The sequence below is a fragment of the Stenella coeruleoalba genome (genome assembly GCF_951394435.1).
Source record: "Stenella coeruleoalba genome assembly, chromosome: 3".
In the NCBI taxonomy this organism is placed as follows: Eukaryota; Metazoa; Chordata; class Mammalia; order Artiodactyla; family Delphinidae; genus Stenella; species Stenella coeruleoalba.
Genome location: NC_137148.1, coordinates 158,222,227 through 158,240,083, shown reverse-complemented (window position 1 = coordinate 158,240,083; position 17,857 = coordinate 158,222,227). Strand labels below are relative to the sequence as shown.

At 53.1% G+C, this 17,857-nt stretch overlaps 1 protein-coding gene across 1 annotated transcript in view; it reads right to left on the bottom strand.

The window, feature by feature from the left end:
• The window catches only part of OBSCN (obscurin, cytoskeletal calmodulin and titin-interacting RhoGEF), a gene marked incomplete at both ends in the record, with an annotated part of 178,879 nt that overhangs the window by 32,228 nt on the left and 128,794 nt on the right, over positions 1-17,857 (bottom strand). Inside the window, 7 exons of the mRNA XM_079915848.1 lie at positions 6,461-6,739; positions 7,538-8,396; positions 8,917-9,290; positions 11,795-12,070; positions 12,191-12,478; positions 12,805-13,080; positions 13,891-14,163. Coding sequence (XP_079771974.1) covers positions 6,461-6,739; positions 7,538-8,396; positions 8,917-9,290; positions 11,795-12,070; positions 12,191-12,478; positions 12,805-13,080; positions 13,891-14,163 — 2,625 coding nt within the window. The remainder of the gene's footprint in view (positions 1-6,460; positions 6,740-7,537; positions 8,397-8,916; positions 9,291-11,794; positions 12,071-12,190; positions 12,479-12,804; positions 13,081-13,890; positions 14,164-17,857) is intronic.

Here is a 17,857-nt window from a genome sequence, read left to right as displayed (position 1 = left end):
CAAGGGCACATGGAACATTCTCCAGGATAGATCACATCTTGGGTCACAAATCAAGCCTTGGAAAATTTAAGAAAATTGAAATCATATCAAGCATCTTTTCTGACCACAACGCTATGAGATTGAAAATCAATTACAGGAAAAAATTGTAAAAACCACAAATACATGGAGGCTAAACAGTGCACTACTAAATAACCAAGAGATCACTGAAGAAATCAAAGAAGAAATTAAAAAATACATAGAAACAAATGGCAACACAAATACAACCACCCAAAACCTATGGGACACAGCAAAAGCAGTTCTAAGAGGGAAGTGTATGGCAATTCAATCTCACCTCAAGAAACAAGAAAAATCTCGAATACACAATCTAACCCTAACCTAAAGCAACTAGAGAAGGAAGAACAAAGAAAACCCAAAGTCAGTAGAAGGAAAGAAATCACAAAGATCAGAGCAGAAGTAAATGAAATAGAAATGAAGAAAACAATAGCAAAGATCAATAAATCTAAAAGTTGGTCCTTTGAGGAGATAAACAAAATTGATAAACCCTTAGCCAGACTCATCAAGAAAAAAAGGGAGAGGACACAAATCAATAAAATTAGAAATGAAAAAAGAGAAATCACAACTGACACCACAGAAATACAAAGGATTATAGGACACTATTACAAACAACTATATGCCAATAAAATGGACAACCAAGAAGAAATTCTTGGAAAGGTACAATTTTCCATGACTGAACCAGGAAGAATTAGAAAATATAAACAGACCTATCACAAGTAATGAAATTGAAACTGTGATTAAAAATCTTCCAACAAACAAAAGCCCAGGACCAGATGGCTTCACAGGCGAATTCCATCATACATTTAGAGAGGAGCTAACACTGATCCTTCTCAAACTCTTCCAAAAAATTGCAGAAGGAGGAACACTCCCAAATTCATTGTACAAAGCCACCATCACCCTGATACCAAAACCAGAAAAAGATATCACAAAAAAAGAAAATTATAGATCAGTATCACTGATGAACATAGATGCAAAAATCCTGAAAAAATACTAGCAAACAGCATCCAACAACATATTAAAAGGATCATACACCATTATCAAGTGGGATATATCCCAGGGATGCAAGGATTCTTCAATATACGCAAATCAATGTGATACACCATATTAACAAATTAAGGAATAAATACCATATGATCATCTCAATAGATGCAGAAAAAGCTTTTGACAAAATCCCACACCTATTTATAATAAAAACTCTCCAGAAAATGGGCATAGAGGGAACCTACCTCAACATAATAAAGGCCATATATGACAAACCCACAGCAAACATCCTACTCAATGGTGAAAAACTGAAAGCATTTCCACTAAGATCAGGAACAAGACAAGGATGTCCACTCTTGCCACTCGTATTCAACATAGTTTTGGAAGTCCTAGCCACAGCAATCAGAGAAGAAAAAGAAATAAAAGGAATACAAATTGGAAAAGAAAAAGTAAAATTGTCACTGCAGATGGCATGATATTATACATAGAGAATCCCAAAGCTGCCACCAGAAAACTACTAGAACTAATCAATAAATTTGGTAAAGTAGCAGGATACAAAATTAATGCACAGAAATCTCTGGCACTCCTATACAATAACAACAAAAAATCAGAAAGAGAAATTAAGGAAACAATCCCACTTACCATCACAACAAAAAGAATAAAATACCTAGGAATAAACCTACCTAAGGAGGAAAAAGACTTGTTCTCAGAAAACTATAAAACACTGATGAAAGAAATCAAAGATGACATAAACAGGTGGAGAAATATACCATGTTCTTGGATTGGAAGAATCAATATTGTCAAAATTTGTCACTATTGTCAAAATACTACCCAAAGCAATCTACAGATTCAATGCAATCCCTATCAAACTACCTACCAATAGCATTCTTCACAGAATAAGAACAAAAAATTTTACAATTCGTATGGAAACACAAAAGATCCCGAATAGCCAAAGCAATCTTGAGAAAGAAAAACAGAGCTGGAGGAATCAGGGTCCCTGACTTCAAACTATACCACAAAGCTACAGTAATCAAGGCAGTATCGTACTGGCACAAAAACTGAAATATAGATCAATGGTACAGGAGAGAAAGCCCAGAGATAAACCCACACACATATGATCACCTAATTTACGATAAAGGAGGCAAGAACATACAATGAGAAAAGACAGCCTCTTCAATAAGTGGTGCTGGGAAAACTGGACAGCTACATGTAAAAGAACGAAATTAGAACACTCCCTAACACCATACACAAAAATAAACTCAAAATGGATTAAAGACCTAAATGTAAGACCAGACACTATAAAACTCTTAGAGGAAAACATAGGGAAAACACTCTCTGACATAAACCACAGCAAGATCTTTTTTGACCCACCTAGAGTAATGGAAATAAAAACAAAAATAAACAAATGGGACCTAATTAAACTTAAAAGCTTTTGCACAGCAAAGGAAACCATAAACAAGATGAGAAGACAACCCTCAGAATGGGAGAAAGTATTTGCAAATGAAACAATGGACAAAGGATTAATCTCCAAAATATACAAACAGCTCATGGAGCTCAATATCAAAAAACCAAATAATTCAATTAAAACATGGGTGGAAGACTTAAATAGACATTTCACCAAAGAAGACATACAGATGGCCAAGAGGCACATGAAAAGATGCTCAACATCACTAATTATTAGAGAAATGCAAATCAAAAATACAATGAGGTATCACCTCACACCAGTCAGAATGGCCATTACCAAAAAGTCTAGAAACAATAAATGCTGGAAAGGGTGTGGTGAAAAAGGAACCCTCCTGCACTGTTGGTGGGAATGTAGATTGGTACAGCCACTATGGAGAACAGTAGGGAGGTTCCTTAAAAAACTAAAAATAGAGCTACTGTATGACCCAGCAATCCCACTACTGGGCATATACCCTGACAAAACCATAATTCAAAAAGACACATGCACCCCAATGTTCATTGCAGCACTATTTACAATAGCCAGGACATGGAAACAACCTAAATGCCCATCGACAGATGAATGGATAAAGAAGATGTGGCACATATATACAATGGAATATTACTCAGCCATAAAAAGAAACGAAATTGAATTATCTGCAGTGAGGTGGATGGACCTAGAGTCTGTCTTACAGAGTGAAATAAGTCAGAGAGAGAAAAACAAATACCGTATGCTAACACATATATGGAATCTAAAAAAGAAAATAATGGTACTGATGAACCTAGTGGCAGGACAGGAATAAAGATGTAGACATAGAGAATGGACTTGAGGACACGGAGTGGGGCACGGGAAGCTGGGGCAAAGTGAGAGTAGCATCGACATATGTACACTACCGAATGTAAAATAGATAGCTAGTGGGAAGCAGCAGCATAGCTGCTGGGAGATCAGCTCGGTGCTTTGCAATGACCTAGAGAGGTGGGATAGGGAGGGTGGGAGGGAGACTCAAGAGGGAGGGGTTATGGGGATATATGTATGCATGTGGCTGATTCACTTTGTAGTAAATCATAAACTAACACAGTATTGTGAAGCAACTGTACTCCAATAAAGATCTATTACAAAAAAAAAAAAGAAAAAGAAAATCATATACCTGATAAGGATCTATCGATAGTACCCAGAATATACAAAAAACTCTTACAACTCAAAATTTAAAAAACAAAGAATCTAATTTTAAAATGGACAAAGGATTTCTCCAATAAAAGATACACAAATGGCCAATAAGCACATGAAAAGATGCTCAATATCATTAGTCAGTAGGGAAACGCAAATCAAAACCACAATGAGATACCACTTCACATCCATTAGGACGGCTATAATTGAAAAGATGAACAAAAACAAGTGCTGGCAAAGATGTAGGGAAATTGGAACCTTTGTACACTGCTGGCAGAAATGTAAAATGGTGCAGCCTCTGTGTAAAAGAGTTTGTCAGTTCTTCTAAAAGTTAAACATAGAGTTTACCACCTGACCCAGCAATTCCACTCCTAGGTATAGATCCAAGAGAAATGAAAACGTATGTCCACACAAAAACTTGCACATGAATGTTCATAGCAGCATTATTCACAGTAGCCATAAACCAATGGATAAACATCATCCAATGAATGGATAAATCATCCATATACAGTGAAATATTTTTCAGCCATAAAAAGGAATGGAGCACTGATATTTATTACATGGATAGACGTTGGAAACAAGCTCAGTAGGGCTTCCCTGGTGGCGCAGTGGTTGAGAGTCCGCCTGCTGATGCAGGGGACACGGGTTCGTGCCCAGGTCCGGGAAGATCCCACATGCCGCGGAGCAGCTAGGCCCATGAGCCATGGCCGCTGAGCCTGCGTGTCCGGAGCCTGTGCTCCGCAACGGGAGAGGCCGCAACAGTGAGAGGCCCGCGTACCGCAAAAAAAAAAAAAAAAAAAAAAAAAAAAAACAGACATAAAAAAGTCACATATTGTATAATTCCATTTACATGGAAAATTCAGAATAGGCAAACCCACACAGACAGAAAACAGATTAGTGGTTGCCAGGGGCTGGGGGAGGGGGAATGGGGAGTGACCGTCAATAGGTATGGGGTTTCTTTCTGGGATGATGAAAATGTTCCGGAGTTAGATGGTAGCATAACCTTGTGAATATATTAAAAACCACGGAACTATACATTTTTAAATGGTGAATGTTATGGTGTGCAAATATCTAAAAACTTTTAAATCCCAATAGAAAAGATAAGTTATGTACAGAGAAACAAAGATAAGAACGACATCATATTTCTCATTGGAAAGAATGCAAGCTAATAGATGGTGGAGAAACATCTTTAAAGTATGGAAAGAAAAAATTGTCCTAGCAAAAATATCCTCAAGAAAAGCAAAATAAAGACATTTTTCAGATATACCCACACTACAGAAATTGCTAAAAGATGTCCTTCAGGCAGAAAGAAAGTGTTACGAGATAGAAATCTAGACCTACATAGCAAAATAAAGAGCTTGGAAATGGAACTACTTAGGTAATTATAGAAAATCTCGTCTTATTTAAGATACTAGACTTGTTATATTTAATAGTTTTATTTTCCTTTTTGTTGACAGAATTATAGATTCTCATGCTGTTCTAAGAGATAATACAGAGATCCCATTTACTCTTCACCCAGTTTCCAGCGATGTTAACTTGTCTCATAGCTATAAAAGGTGACATTGCTATGATCCCTCGATCTTGTTCAGATTTCACAAGTTTCACATGAAGTCCACTGAGTATATGTGTGTTTGTTTAACTTTATGCAATAAAATGAAATTTTATCATAATTGTTGCACATGTTAATAATTTGTTCCTTTTCCTTGCCAAGTAGTATTCCATAGAATAGCCATACCACAGTTTGACAGTTGGGTCATTACCAGTTTTTGGCTATTGGGAATAAAGTTGCTATGAGTATTTGGGCACAGGTTTTATTATGAATTTGAGTTTTTATTTCTCTGGGATAAATACCAAAAAAGGCAATTGTTAGATCATACAGTAGCTACATAGTTTTGTGAGCAACTGCAAACTGTTTTTCAGAGTGGCTGCACCACTTTACACTCTCACCAGCAATGCACGGGAGATCCCATCAGGGAAGTGGAAATAAAAACAGGCACATCTTCCGTGTGCTTATTTGCCTTCTGTATGTCCTCTCCCTTGAAATGTATGGAAAGGTCTTTTGCTCCTATTGTAAGTGGATTTTTAAAAAAATTTTATTGTTTAATTTTGAGCTTTCCTTTACATATTTTTTAGTCCTTTATAAGATATGTGATTTGCAGGTATTTTCTCCCGACCCATAGCTTTTCATCCTCAACACCTGGTCTTTCTCAAAGCAAAAGGTTTGAACTCTGAGGAGGTCCAGTTTACCAATTTTTCCTTTTATGGGTCAAGTCTAAGCAGTCTTTTCCTAGCCCTAGGTCCTGAGGATCTCCTCCTACTTTTTTCTAAAAGTTTTATAGCTTCATATTTTACATTTAAGTATTTAATCCATTTTGAGCTAATTTTCACATAAGGTCAAAGTTCATATTTTTGACTACAAGTGTTCAAATTACTCCAGCATCATTTGAAATTCCATCCTTGAATCTGAAATTCTATCCTTACTCCATTTAATTGCTTTTGCATTTTTGTCAAAAATCAGATGGATATATTTGTGCTGAAGCTGTCTAGGGCCCGCCAGGAATCAGGGACAAAGACCAAATATATATTTCTTATTGTGCCACAGTGCCATTAACCACCCACTGCGCCCATGGGGTACCTCCAAACCTTTCCAGGTTCCTCCCCAGCCCAGCCACCTCTCAAGGGGGCTCCAAGAGAACACTCCATCCTCCACAGACATTCCAGCCCCAAATCCTGCCTGGCCTGAGGCCAATGGTCTCCAGCACTGCCTCTCCCAGCCAGGATCCCACCCTGACCCATCAGACCCGAGCATGCACTCACGGTCCACGCGGAGCTCCGCTTTGGTAGAGGACACACCCACGCTGTTCTCAGCCAGGCAGCGGTAGACACCCATGTCTGCTGGCACCACAGCTGTGATGATGAGCTGGTGGCCGCCCTGCTGGTCCTCACTGATCATGTAGTGGTCATTCTCCTCCAGCACCCTCCCGTCCTTGAACCAGCGCACACTGGGCACGGGCTGGCCTGTCACCACACAGTCAAAGCTCACGGGGTACCCATCCAGCACCTCCTGATTCTGTAGCTCGGTCAGGAACACCGGGGCTGGGAGGGACGGGCAGGGCATACGACACGTTAGCCTCAGGCTCCCCCAAGTTGCCCCAGCTGCCAGCAGTTCAATGTACGTCATCTGCACAACACCCATTCACATGAGTGCTCACAGAATGGGCGGCTAAACAGAATTCTGTCTCTGCCAACTGAGCTCTTCCCTCCTCCCCATGCTCTAGAAGAACCCTCTCTTCATTAGCCTGGTTCCCAAGCTACCATGAGGCCAGAGAGATAGCAGACAGGAAATGGGGAAGAAGGGGAAGTAAAGGGAAGACCAAGGTTGGTTGTCTGGGATTGGAAGCACGCTAGTAGCTCAGGATTAAAGAGGAGGAATGATGCTATGGGTTTTTAACGATACTCCCTTTGCTGTTCCTAGGGAGATGCGAGTAAACAGTGAAATGACTTTTTAATTAACTTTAGTTGCTGGAGTGGGAAATGGGGTTCACACTGGACTATGTGGAACCCCGCCTTTTGTACAGATTATATCTGAAACCCTCACGGGGGAAAAAATAACCCTAAACTCTAGGGCGTCAGTATTCCCGAATCCATTTCACAGAACAGAACTCTGAGGCTCCGAGAGGCTAATCAGTAGCAGGCAGAGCGGGGACTTCAGTTGAGCTCTGTCTAACCCCAAAGTCAGGGCTCCTCCCAGCTCAGTGGGCTGCATGTGCGAACAGCCAGAAGCTAAAGCCCCTTCAGCTAAACCTCCTTGAGTTTTCAGCTGACCCTGGTCACCGTTGCTGCTTTCGCTCTTCCTCTCCCCCCACCCCTGACCCAGGCAGCTTGCAGACTCACCTGCCTCTGCGGCCAGTACTGGCTCCGGAGGCGCTGCAGGGGTGGGGGCCACCTTGCCAATGCGCATCTCCACCCCATGCAGCCCCTGCTCTGACAGGCTGATGTCCACTCTGTTGTCCAGCGTGCCAAACATGTCCCGGAAGCAGGTGGCTGCCCGGCGGGCCTCGGCAAGCGTCTCGAAGCGGATGCAGATGGACTGTTCATCTTCGTGGTATGTCTGCCAGTCCCCAGGCTCCTCGGGCTCTGCCTTGCCCTTGTCAGCGCTGAAGATCTCCTCGTCTGAAACCTCTGCTGGGCCCTTGGTGCGGAACAGGCGGTGCAGCCGCCGGGCGGCCCGGCGGAAGTTGTCATCCAGCTCACTCCCGGAGGAACTCTCGGTCTCACTCTCCATCCCACTGACCACCACACAGGCACTGTGGGCCACACGGCCAAACTTGTTGCTCACCTGACAGGTATAGTGGCCAGCGTCGGCCCGGCCCAGGCTAGTGACCAGCAGAGAGCAGGTGCCATCCCCAAGCTGGTCAATGTGGTGGTGCCGGCCATCAGTCAGCTGCACACCGTCCTTCAGCCAGTGGGCACGCACATCTGTCTTGCTGGACACTACACACTCCAGACGCAGGACATCTCCCACCTGTGCCACGGTGTCCCCAAACGTGTGGCAGAACACAGGTCCCTCCTGCTGCTGTATCTCCTTCCGGACCTTATAACCCTTGAAGGCAGCCTGGATCTTCACTGCTGCCTTGTCCACGGATAGGTCACCCAAGTCCCCAACGCTCAGGTCTCCTGGTGGTGGGGGTACTGAAGCTGGCTTCTCCTGCTGCTTTTGTGGCTTCCCAGAAGGGGCGGCTGGGGCCTCAACCTGTGTGCACAGATAAGGTGGGGCACCTGAGGCCCGGGACAGGGAAAGGATCGTGTAGGGACACACACAGGGCAAGGGGAAGCAGAGCCCAGGTCTCCTGCCCCAGCTCCACGCCTTGCTCCTGCATGCCTGCTGCCTGCTACCTGCTGTCAACTGCACTACCTTCACTGAGGCCAAATGCCTGATGGCTTCTGTTGCTTCCAAAAAGCAAGCCCACCCTCCCTAAAACTGCTTTCCCCAGAGCAGGACAGAGTTGTGAGAAATACCAAGGAGAGGTAGGTTCCAGCTCTTCAGAAAAGAAGTTTTAACAGCCAGGTGGATGGATGGGTAGGTGGATGGTCGCTGGATGGGTAGATGGATGACCAACAGATGGGCAGATGGTGGGTGGGTGGAAGAAAGGATAAACGGATGGTGGATGGACCGACGGACAAGAGCGGAGAGATGATGTGTGGATGAATGACAGAGTGGCAAAGATCTAAGAGACCCAGGCCTCTCCTTGTAGGTCAAGCTGGAGACTCACCTTGCTGGCCAGTGGTGAGGCACTGGCCCTCCCAGCCTTCTTGAGGTAGGTCACCAGGGAAGGAGTGCCCGCACGGGACTCATCGTCAGAGCTGGTGTGTGAGAGGTCAGCCTCGCCGGTGCGTGCCAGCTCGTCAGCCGTGGAAGAGTCCTCAGAGAGGTCGGGAGCCTCCTGCTCTACCTCCTGCCGCAGGCGCTGCGGGCGTCCGTCCTCCTCGGGCAGCTCGCTGATGGAGTCCAGCGTAGGCTCTCGGCTCATGCGGCGCTTCCGGGCCAGGGCCTCCCACAGGAGATGCAGGTCGCCTTCCTGGGCCGCCTCAGGGGGCAGGCTGGGCTGTGTGGGGACCTCATCTCCAGATTCTGGGGTCAGCACCACTGAGGAGGGCAGGAAACGGGTCAGTCAGGCAGGGACAGAGCCATAACCCCAGGCCGGCCTTAGCTACTGACCACGGTTCCCCTTATAGGCCTCTGCTGCCTGCCTGGGCCCCCAAGAGTTCTGATGCACCCTGCGTACAAGGTTTTCGAGGCTCTGAATGGCCCTCTCTAGGCCTCAGCATCCCCTGATCAACCCAGACCTCAGTCTTCCTCCTGCACAGGAGGGGATGACCACAGGGAACACCAGGCCAGGGTCAGTGCAGGTGCAGGGGGCTCAGAGTGTAGGGGGCTCAGAGTGCAGGGGACTCAGAGTGCAGGGTGCTCAGAGTGGAGGAAGCTCAGAGTGCAGGGGGCTCAGAGTGCAGGGGGCTCAGAGTGTAGGGGGCTCAGAGTAGAGGAAGCTCAGAGTGCAGGGGGCTCAGAGTGCAGGGGAGCTCAGAGTGGAGGAAGCTCAGAGTGCAGGGGGCTCAGAGTGCAGGGGGCTCAGAGTGCAGGGGGCCCAGAGTGCAGGGGGCTCAGAGTGCAGGGGGCTCAGAGTGCAGGGAGCTCAGAGTGCAGGGGAGCTGACAGTGGAGGGGAGCTCAGAGTGCAGGGGAGCTCAGAGTGCAGGGGAGCTCAGAGTGTAGGGGGCTCAGAGTGCAGGGGGCTCAGAGTGTAGGGAGCTCAGAGTGCAGGGAGCTCAGAGTGCAGGGGAGCTCAGAGTGCAGGGGAGTTCAGAGTGTAGGGGGCTCAGAGTGCAGGGAGCTCAGAGTGCAGGGGAGCTCAGAGTGCAGGGGAGCTCAGAGTGGAGGGAGCTCAGAGTGCAGGGGAGCTCAGAGTGCAGGGTGCTCAGAGTGCAGGGGGCTCAGAGTGGAGGGAGCTCAGAGTGCAGGGGGCTCAGAGTGTAGGGAGCTCAGAGTGCAGGGGGCTCAGAGTGCAGGGAGCTCAGAGTGCAGGGGAGCTCAGAGTGCAGGGGAGCTCAGAGTGCAGGGGAGCTCAGAGTGCAGGGGAGCTCAGAGTGCAGGGGGCTCAGAGTGCAGGGGGCTCAGAGTGGAGGGGAGCTCAGAGTGCAGGGGAGCTCAGAGTGTAGGGAGCTCAGAGTGCAGGGGGCTCAGAGTGCAGGGGAGCTCAGAGTGGAGGAAGCTCAGAGTGCAGGGGGCTCAGAGTGCAGGGGGCTCAGAGTGCAGGGGGCCCAGAGTGCAGGGGGCTCAGAGTGCAGGGGGCTCAGAGTGCAGGGAGCTCAGAGTGCAGGGGAGCTGACAGTGGAGGGGAGCTCAGAGTGCAGGGGAGCTCAGAGTGCAGGGGAGCTCAGAGTGGAGGGAGCTCAGAGTGCAGGGGAGCTCAGAGTGCAGGGGGCTCAGAGTGCAGGGGGCTCAGAGTGGAGGGGAGCTCAGAGTGCAGGGGAGCTCAGAGTGTAGGGAGCTCAGAGTGCAGGGGGCTCAGAGTGCAGGGGAGCTCAGAGTGGAGGAAGCTCAGAGTGCAGGGGGCTCAGAGTGCAGGGGGCTCAGAGTGCAGGGGGCCCAGAGTGCAGGGGGCTCAGAGTGCAGGGGGCTCAGAGTGCAGGGAGCTCAGAGTGCAGGGGAGCTGACAGTGGAGGGGAGCTCAGAGTGCAGGGGAGCTCAGAGTGCAGGGGAGCTCAGAGTGTAGGGGGCTCAGAGTGCAGGGGGCTCAGAGTGTAGGGAGCTCAGAGTGCAGGGAGCTCAGAGTGCAGGGGAGCTCAGAGTGCAGGGGAGTTCAGAGTGTAGGGGGCTCAGAGTGCAGGGAGCTCAGAGTGCAGGGGAGCTCAGAGTGCAGGGGAGCTCAGAGTGGAGGGAGCTCAGAGTGCAGGGGAGCTCAGAGTGCAGGGGGCTCAGAGTGCAGGGGGCTCAGAGTGCAGGGAGCTCAGAGTGCAGGGGGCTCAGAGTGTAGGGAGCTCAGAGTGCAGGGGGCTCAGAGTGCAGGGAGCTCAGAGTGCAGGGGAGCTCAGAGTGCAGGGGAGCTCAGAGTGGAGGGAGCTCAGAGTGCAGGGGAGCTCAGAGTGCAGGGGGCTCAGAGTGCAGGGGGCTCAGAGTGGAGGGGAGCTCAGAGTGCAGGGGAGCTCAGAGTGTAGGGGGCTCAGAGTGCAGGGAGCTCAGAGTGCAGGGAGCTCAGAGTGCAGGGGGCTCAGAGTGGAGGGGGCTCAGAATGCAGGGAGCTCAGAGTGCAGGGGGCTCAGAGTGCAGGGTGCTCAGAGTGCAGGGGGCTCAGAGTGTAGGGATCCAACGCTTTAAGGAACCAGCAGTGGGCACCAAGGGCTGCATTGGCCGGGATCCCACTCAGAGAGCGATGTGACCTCAGATGCCAATGATGTGGGTTCTGACAGGAGGCTGAGCCACAGGGATCTGTGCATCTCCCCACCCCAGGCCTCAGTCTTTCTTGGTGTGAGGCAGTGTCCTCAGGAGGACCTCCTGCAGTTCCCCGAGAGAACCAGTGAGCAAAAGGGCTGGCCCACTCCACATCCCAGGGCTCCTCCCTCCACTGGGCACGCTGGGCCCTGGAAGACATACCCTGGAAGGCAGCAGCCGCCACAGAGACAGGGTCCCGTGCAGGGGCGCAGCGATACTCGCCCTGGTCCTCCTCTGAGAAGTCCCGAATCAACAGCGTCTGCTGCCGACCCCGGCTGAGAAGCTGGAAGCGCCCACTGGGCTGGATGCGCTCTGTTCCCTTCAGCCAGATGACCTCACCAGCCTCGGCCACCTCACACTCCAGACACAAGTCCTCCCCAGCTGCCACCTGCCGGCTCTCAGGGGCAGGGGGTGCAGGCGTGGGCTCCTGGGGCTCTGCTGGGAGAAGTAGTCAGGAACAGGAGGGGGACGTGGGCAGGGACCCCCAGCTTAGAGAGCCCTTGAGGTCTCCAGGCTGAACCCCCACCCTTATAAACCAGGACCAAGGCAGCAACTCACCAAGCCTCACTGTCTGGGGCAGGTACACAGGCTCCCCAGCACCTGCCGCGCCCACTGCGGCCACACGGAAGCGGTAGGTCTCCCCGGGGACCAGGCCATCCACCAGGCACTCGGGCCCAGGCACCAGCTCGTGGCACAGCAGCCACTCTCCTGTGGCCGCTGCCTTCACCTCTACCCGATAGCCACAGAGACCGCCTCCGCCGTCATTCGTGGGAGCCACCCAAGACAGTGTCACGGAGCTGCCACTGCGCCCCACCACCTCGGCGTCCTCTGGGGGATCGGGGAGGCCTGCGGGGGCGGGCAGGAGGCACAAGGTCAGTGCAGCGGCTGGCAGTCAGCACCCGCAGCCCCGCCCACCCTGGGGTCTGCTGGTGGGGCACAGTATGGTCCACCCCTCAGAGTCCTGTGAGCAGCTGTGCCCTACAGCCCGGCCTTTCTGAAGGGGCAAGGATGGAGCGTTTAAGTCACAGGAAGACTGTGTGCCCAGAGGCCACCAAGCGTGGGGGGCCACAGAGAGCCCCCAGCAGCCTCTGAAGCTGAAACCTCCTGCCCCCCGACCTGTCTCCCCGAGAGCCCTGGACCCGAGCTGCAGCAGGCAGACCCAAGCCACCCACCCAGCACAGTGAGCCTCGCAGAGGCCACGGCATCACGGGCGGCGAAGGTGACCTCGCCGGCGTGGTGCGGCCGGGCCCGGTGCAGCAGCAGGGTGTGGTGGCTGCCTTCGGCGGTGACTGTCCAGTCTGCGTCGTCAGGCTGCACCGAGGCTCCGTTTATGTACCAGGTCGCCTCACCCACCGGCACTGTCTCGCTGAGCGTGCAGCTGAAGCTGGCCCGCCCCCCGGCCAGCACGGCTGCGTCCCGGGGTGCCTCCAAGACCTCCAAGCGCCAGCCTGCGGGGCGGGGTGGCAGTGTGAGCTCAGGGGCCAAGGGGTGGCCTGGGGCGGGGCGGGGTTCGGAGACACCCATGCACCCCCTCCCGTCGCCCCCGAGAAGAGGAGGGCACCAGCCTCAGGTGGGAGTGGCCTCAGAGATCAACGTCCCCAAGGCTACCACCCCGTGCTCCTGTAGGCAAGTCTCAGAAATCAATGCCCTTCCCAGAGGCCCCAGCTTCCCCCCCCCAACCCCGCACTCCACCCCTGACCAAGCAGCTGGGTACCCAGTGGGAGGAGTCTCTGAGACCCACGCCCTCCTGCTGCCCCAGCCCTGGCCTACTACCCACAGCCAAATATCCAGTGAGAGGGGTCTCAGTAACCTATGCCCCCTCCTAGGACCCCACCCCCCTCGCACCCCACAGTGTGATATCTCGTGCTCGTGGGAGGGTTCCAAGAGGCTCATGCCTCCTGCATCCCTGGCCTCAGCCCCTCCCCCTGCACCCAAGCAGTGAGGTATCCGGTGTCTGGTGGGAGAGGTTGAAGAGTCCCAAGTTCCCACACAGTGGCCCTAGCCCACCCACCCCCGCCCCCTGCAGCGTGTGGTATTTGGTAGGATGGGTCTGAGAGACTCACACACAGCCTGTGGTCCCAGCTCCACCCCCAGCATCCCTGCAGTGGGTGATCCCGTGGGAGGGGTCTCAGCGACTGACCACCCCCCTACATCCCCACCCTCCCACACTCTTGCAGTGGGGTATCAGTGGGAGGGATTGCAGAGAACCACCCTCCGCCCTTGGACCCAGCCCACCCTCCCGACCCCACCACTCTAACCCCGGACTGTGAGGAAGGCAGATGTCACCACGTCCCCCGCCAGGAAGGTCACCCGGCAGCTGTCTCGAGGCCGCAGGTTTTTGAGCAGCAGCAGGTGCCGCAGGCCGTTCTCAAAGTAAACCACCTCGGCGTTCTCAGAGGTGCGCACCGGCTCATCATCCAGCAGCCAGGTGTGGGCGGCCACCTCCGGCTGGGACAAGAGGCACTCGAACAGCGCCTCACCGCCCTCAGGTGCCTCCACGTTTTCCAGGCCTCTCACCACGGTGTTCTTGGCTGCAGAAAGAAGGTGGCTCAGGGCGTTCTCAGGGCTTCTCCAGCCCAGCACCCCCAAGAGTCACGTGGAAGAGCCCCCCTCAGGACAAAGGGCCTAAGAGAATGCAGCCAGGTGGGGGGCGTCTGGGTGTCCACCTGAAGTAGCCACACAGGGACTTCCCGAGGCCCTGCCCATCCCCATGCCCTCACCAGCCCTGCGGCTGGGAAGGAGGGTCCTCCCCACCTCACATGTGAGAAGCCTCACAAACGTTCACAGACTGAAAATTCACTGGCAGCCACAGCCGGGCTCAAACCCAGACGGAGGTTTAGGCCTCTCCGCTTTGCTGCAGCATGGGGCTCTGGAAAAGTGCTCCATTCCTTTCCTCCCCCAGCCAGGCTGGCAGACCTGCCGGGCTCTCCCCTCACTCACTCAGACCAGACAGACCTCTGCCCTAATTTTCAGCCTGACCTAATTCTCTTGTACATACAGCCCAGGGGTCAGTCATAAGCAGCTATGCATTTTTCATGGAAGCCATGATGTCAGGCCTGGGCATGCCAAGCCCCAGATCCAGCTCAATGCCTGGTCCCCAAGGGCTTGCCACCTCCAAGAGTCAATTCCCATGACAGGCCACCTGGACCCAAGGTGATCCAGTGGGCTTCAAAGTCCACGGGGGCTTCCTGAATGAGGTGGATCTCTGAGGATGGGTAGGGGAGGTGTCCAGGCAAGGGAAGAAATAAGAGGGGACACCATGATGGGACTGAAAAGGGATTCGTGGCAGGGGGGTAGCAGGGAGCCAGGCCAGTGGGGTAAAGGATGTAAAACAAGGTGGGGGCGATAGGCAGGGGTGAGGGCAGGCAGGAAAGGAGCACCACATCACCCAAGGCTGTACAGGATGCTGGGGAGGTCTGGCCTTGACCCACACGACAGCTAGGAGCCACTGCGGTCACCGAGGGGGTGGCAGCCTGGCCGAAGCTCCAGGTCCACAGCCCCAGCTGCTGTCTGGGGTATGTACCCCGAATGGAACCAGCACAAAGCCCTGATGCTCCCTCCTAGCTCATCCACAGAGTCCACACACCCCTCAGGCAGGGGTGCCCACTCTGGACAGGGGTCCCCGAGGAGTTAAGAGGGGAGGGCATCTCAGAGCAGAGGACCAACGGGGCCCATCCACATCCCTCTCCTTGCCACCCTCCTGGCCCTGGTCTGCTCACATCACAGACCAGACTCCCCCCCCATAACCCTGGCTCCTTTCCTCCCTAGGTCAGAACTGACAGAACCAACGGGGACCTAGTTCATCCCACATCTCCACTGTGCTTGGACGGCTGCGACCAGTCCCATCAGCGCTGCAGCTGCTCTTGGCCGCGATGAGATGGGTCGGGGACAGGGAGAAGGCTGGGCCTGCAGGCAGCGCTGGAGTTCACCCTCCTTAGCTGCTATCCAAGGATCAAGGCTGCTTTATTTCTATAAAAGCCCAGATATTAAAGCAGCAGTGGTGAGCCCCTGAGGCCTCCCTCCTGCCACATCTGCTTCTCTGCATTTTGTTCTCTACTCCCTGCCTGAGGCCTGAAGGCTCTGCCCCAGATGTCCACAAGCCCCCACCCCCACTGCCTCCTTCAGGCCCAGGTCCACACTGCAGCCCCTCCCCACAGCTCTTCTCACATTTTCCTTCAGCTCCCACAGGAATGTCACCCCCTGAAGGGAGTTTTGTCTGTTCACTGCTGTGCCCCCAGGGGCCAAAAAAAAAGTGTTTAAAAACTTGTTATTGAACTAGTGTGTGAATGGGGTGTGAGCGACCTCAGGCGGCCAGTGGCCCAGACCAGGTCCCACCTGCTCTTCCCAGCTTGGATGGCCCCTTGACCACTGCCTGCCAGCTGCCAGCTCACTCACCACTGGGAACCTTTCAGGTTTTCCCCACTAGAGAGTGGCTTCAGCCAAATGGCACCTCCGCCCCTGCAGAGCTGCAGCCCACTGTCTCCCCTCCCTGGCCCCCCATAGGGTATCCTGGCTGTGTTGCAGGTAGGGAAGTGGGGCTCAGGGCGTCCTCTGAGTGACCAGCCCGGGAAGGGGCAGAGCTGGGGTCTGAGCTCAGTATTCGTGGAGCTCAACCAGTGGCCCTCCTCTGCTCTAGGACACAGCCCCGTCTATGGCCACACAGGTCCCAGGCCTGCCCACCCACCTGCGTGCCTGGAAGCTGCCTCCCTGCCTGCCTCTACCTCCACGCCTCCCCGACAGGCTGTGCTGGATACAGATTCTTCAAGCAGCCTCTGCCCTTGTGTTTTCTAGCTGTGCTGTCCTGCAGGCTGCCTGGGGAGGAGGAGGGGTCTGGGTGGGTAGGCTCAGAGCCTAGAATCTGCTTACTGGGGTCCCACCTTTCTAGCATGCTGTCCCTGCCTGCCATTTCACCATTATGGCTCCACGTGAGCAGTACCATAGCTGTGCTGGGCCTGGGGCTGCCCGCCAGACGGCCTCACCTTGCACTTGCAGCAGGGCCACCACGCGGGTGCCCGCGGCCTCACAAGTATAGATGCCGCTGTCGCAGGGCAAGGCCGGCCTGAAGGACAGCCTGGCCACGGTCCAGTCCTGCTCTATGATGACACGGTGCCCATCAGCGCACACCTCCTGCTCGTCCTTCGTCCACGTGGCCTGCACGGGCCGTGAGTACTGGCAGAGGAGTTCAGCCGGGCCACCCTCCTCCACTGCCAGATCCTGCATGGCACTGACCACTTCCACTGTGGGATCTGTCGGCCGACAGGCCAGGCACGCGTCAGCTGGAGCAGTGTGACTGCGGCCCACCCACCCTCTGCAGTCAGCATCAGCGACTCGGAGGCCAGCAAAAGCAGGGCTGTGGTAGAAGGGGGACTCACCCCGGTGACCCAGGGCCCTCCATGTGGGGCAAACCTTGCCCCCATACACCCCCGCCCACAGCAGACTGTTGGCTCAGTCTCCATCCACTGGGCCTCTCCTAGCCACTGTTTCCCCTGAGCCCTCACTTCCTCTAGCCCAGGGCGCATGTTGCCCCAGTAGGACACAACAACCACTCCTGAAAGCCCTTGGGCCCATTCGGGCTCCACAGCTCCGAGGGGCACTTGGCACCCCCAGCCCGACTTACCCCTTCTCCAAGGGCCTTGTCGCCCACCCCCTCAGGGCTCCCATCCCATCCCCATCTGCTGAAATCCTATCAACAAACGGTTTGTCCCTCTGACCTGGGCAAATGTCCACATTTATTCTGCCAGAGCACGGAGGAAGCCAGTTGACAAATATGCCAGTCGAAGCCACACTGGGCTGCTGTGCCAGAAGTGCCCAGTGCCCTCACTGGGAGGGGGGCTGAGGGGGTTCCCTGGAAGCCCACTACCCTCCCCAAGGACTAGCTCTTTCCCAGTAAAGGTGCAAGACCCTGACCAAGCCAACAGCACAGGAAGCAGCTACAAGCAAGGACAGTGCAGGCCATGCCTGGGGCTGGGAAAGCTGCCTTCACCTCTAGGCTGCTCTCTGGGTATGTGACTGAGGGAGGGGCAACTGCAGAGTGGTGGCCAGGTGGGCAGCCGTGCCCAGGGCCCTATAAGCAGGTGGGAATGGGGTCGGCCTCCAGTTTCACTGCTGAGTCCGGCCTTCTTTCTCATCCCCCAGGTGGGACTGCAGCCTGCCCACAGTGCGCACTCATGGTACACACGGAGAGATGCCCAGTCTGCGTGCTGGAGGCCAGTCCCTGAATTCCCA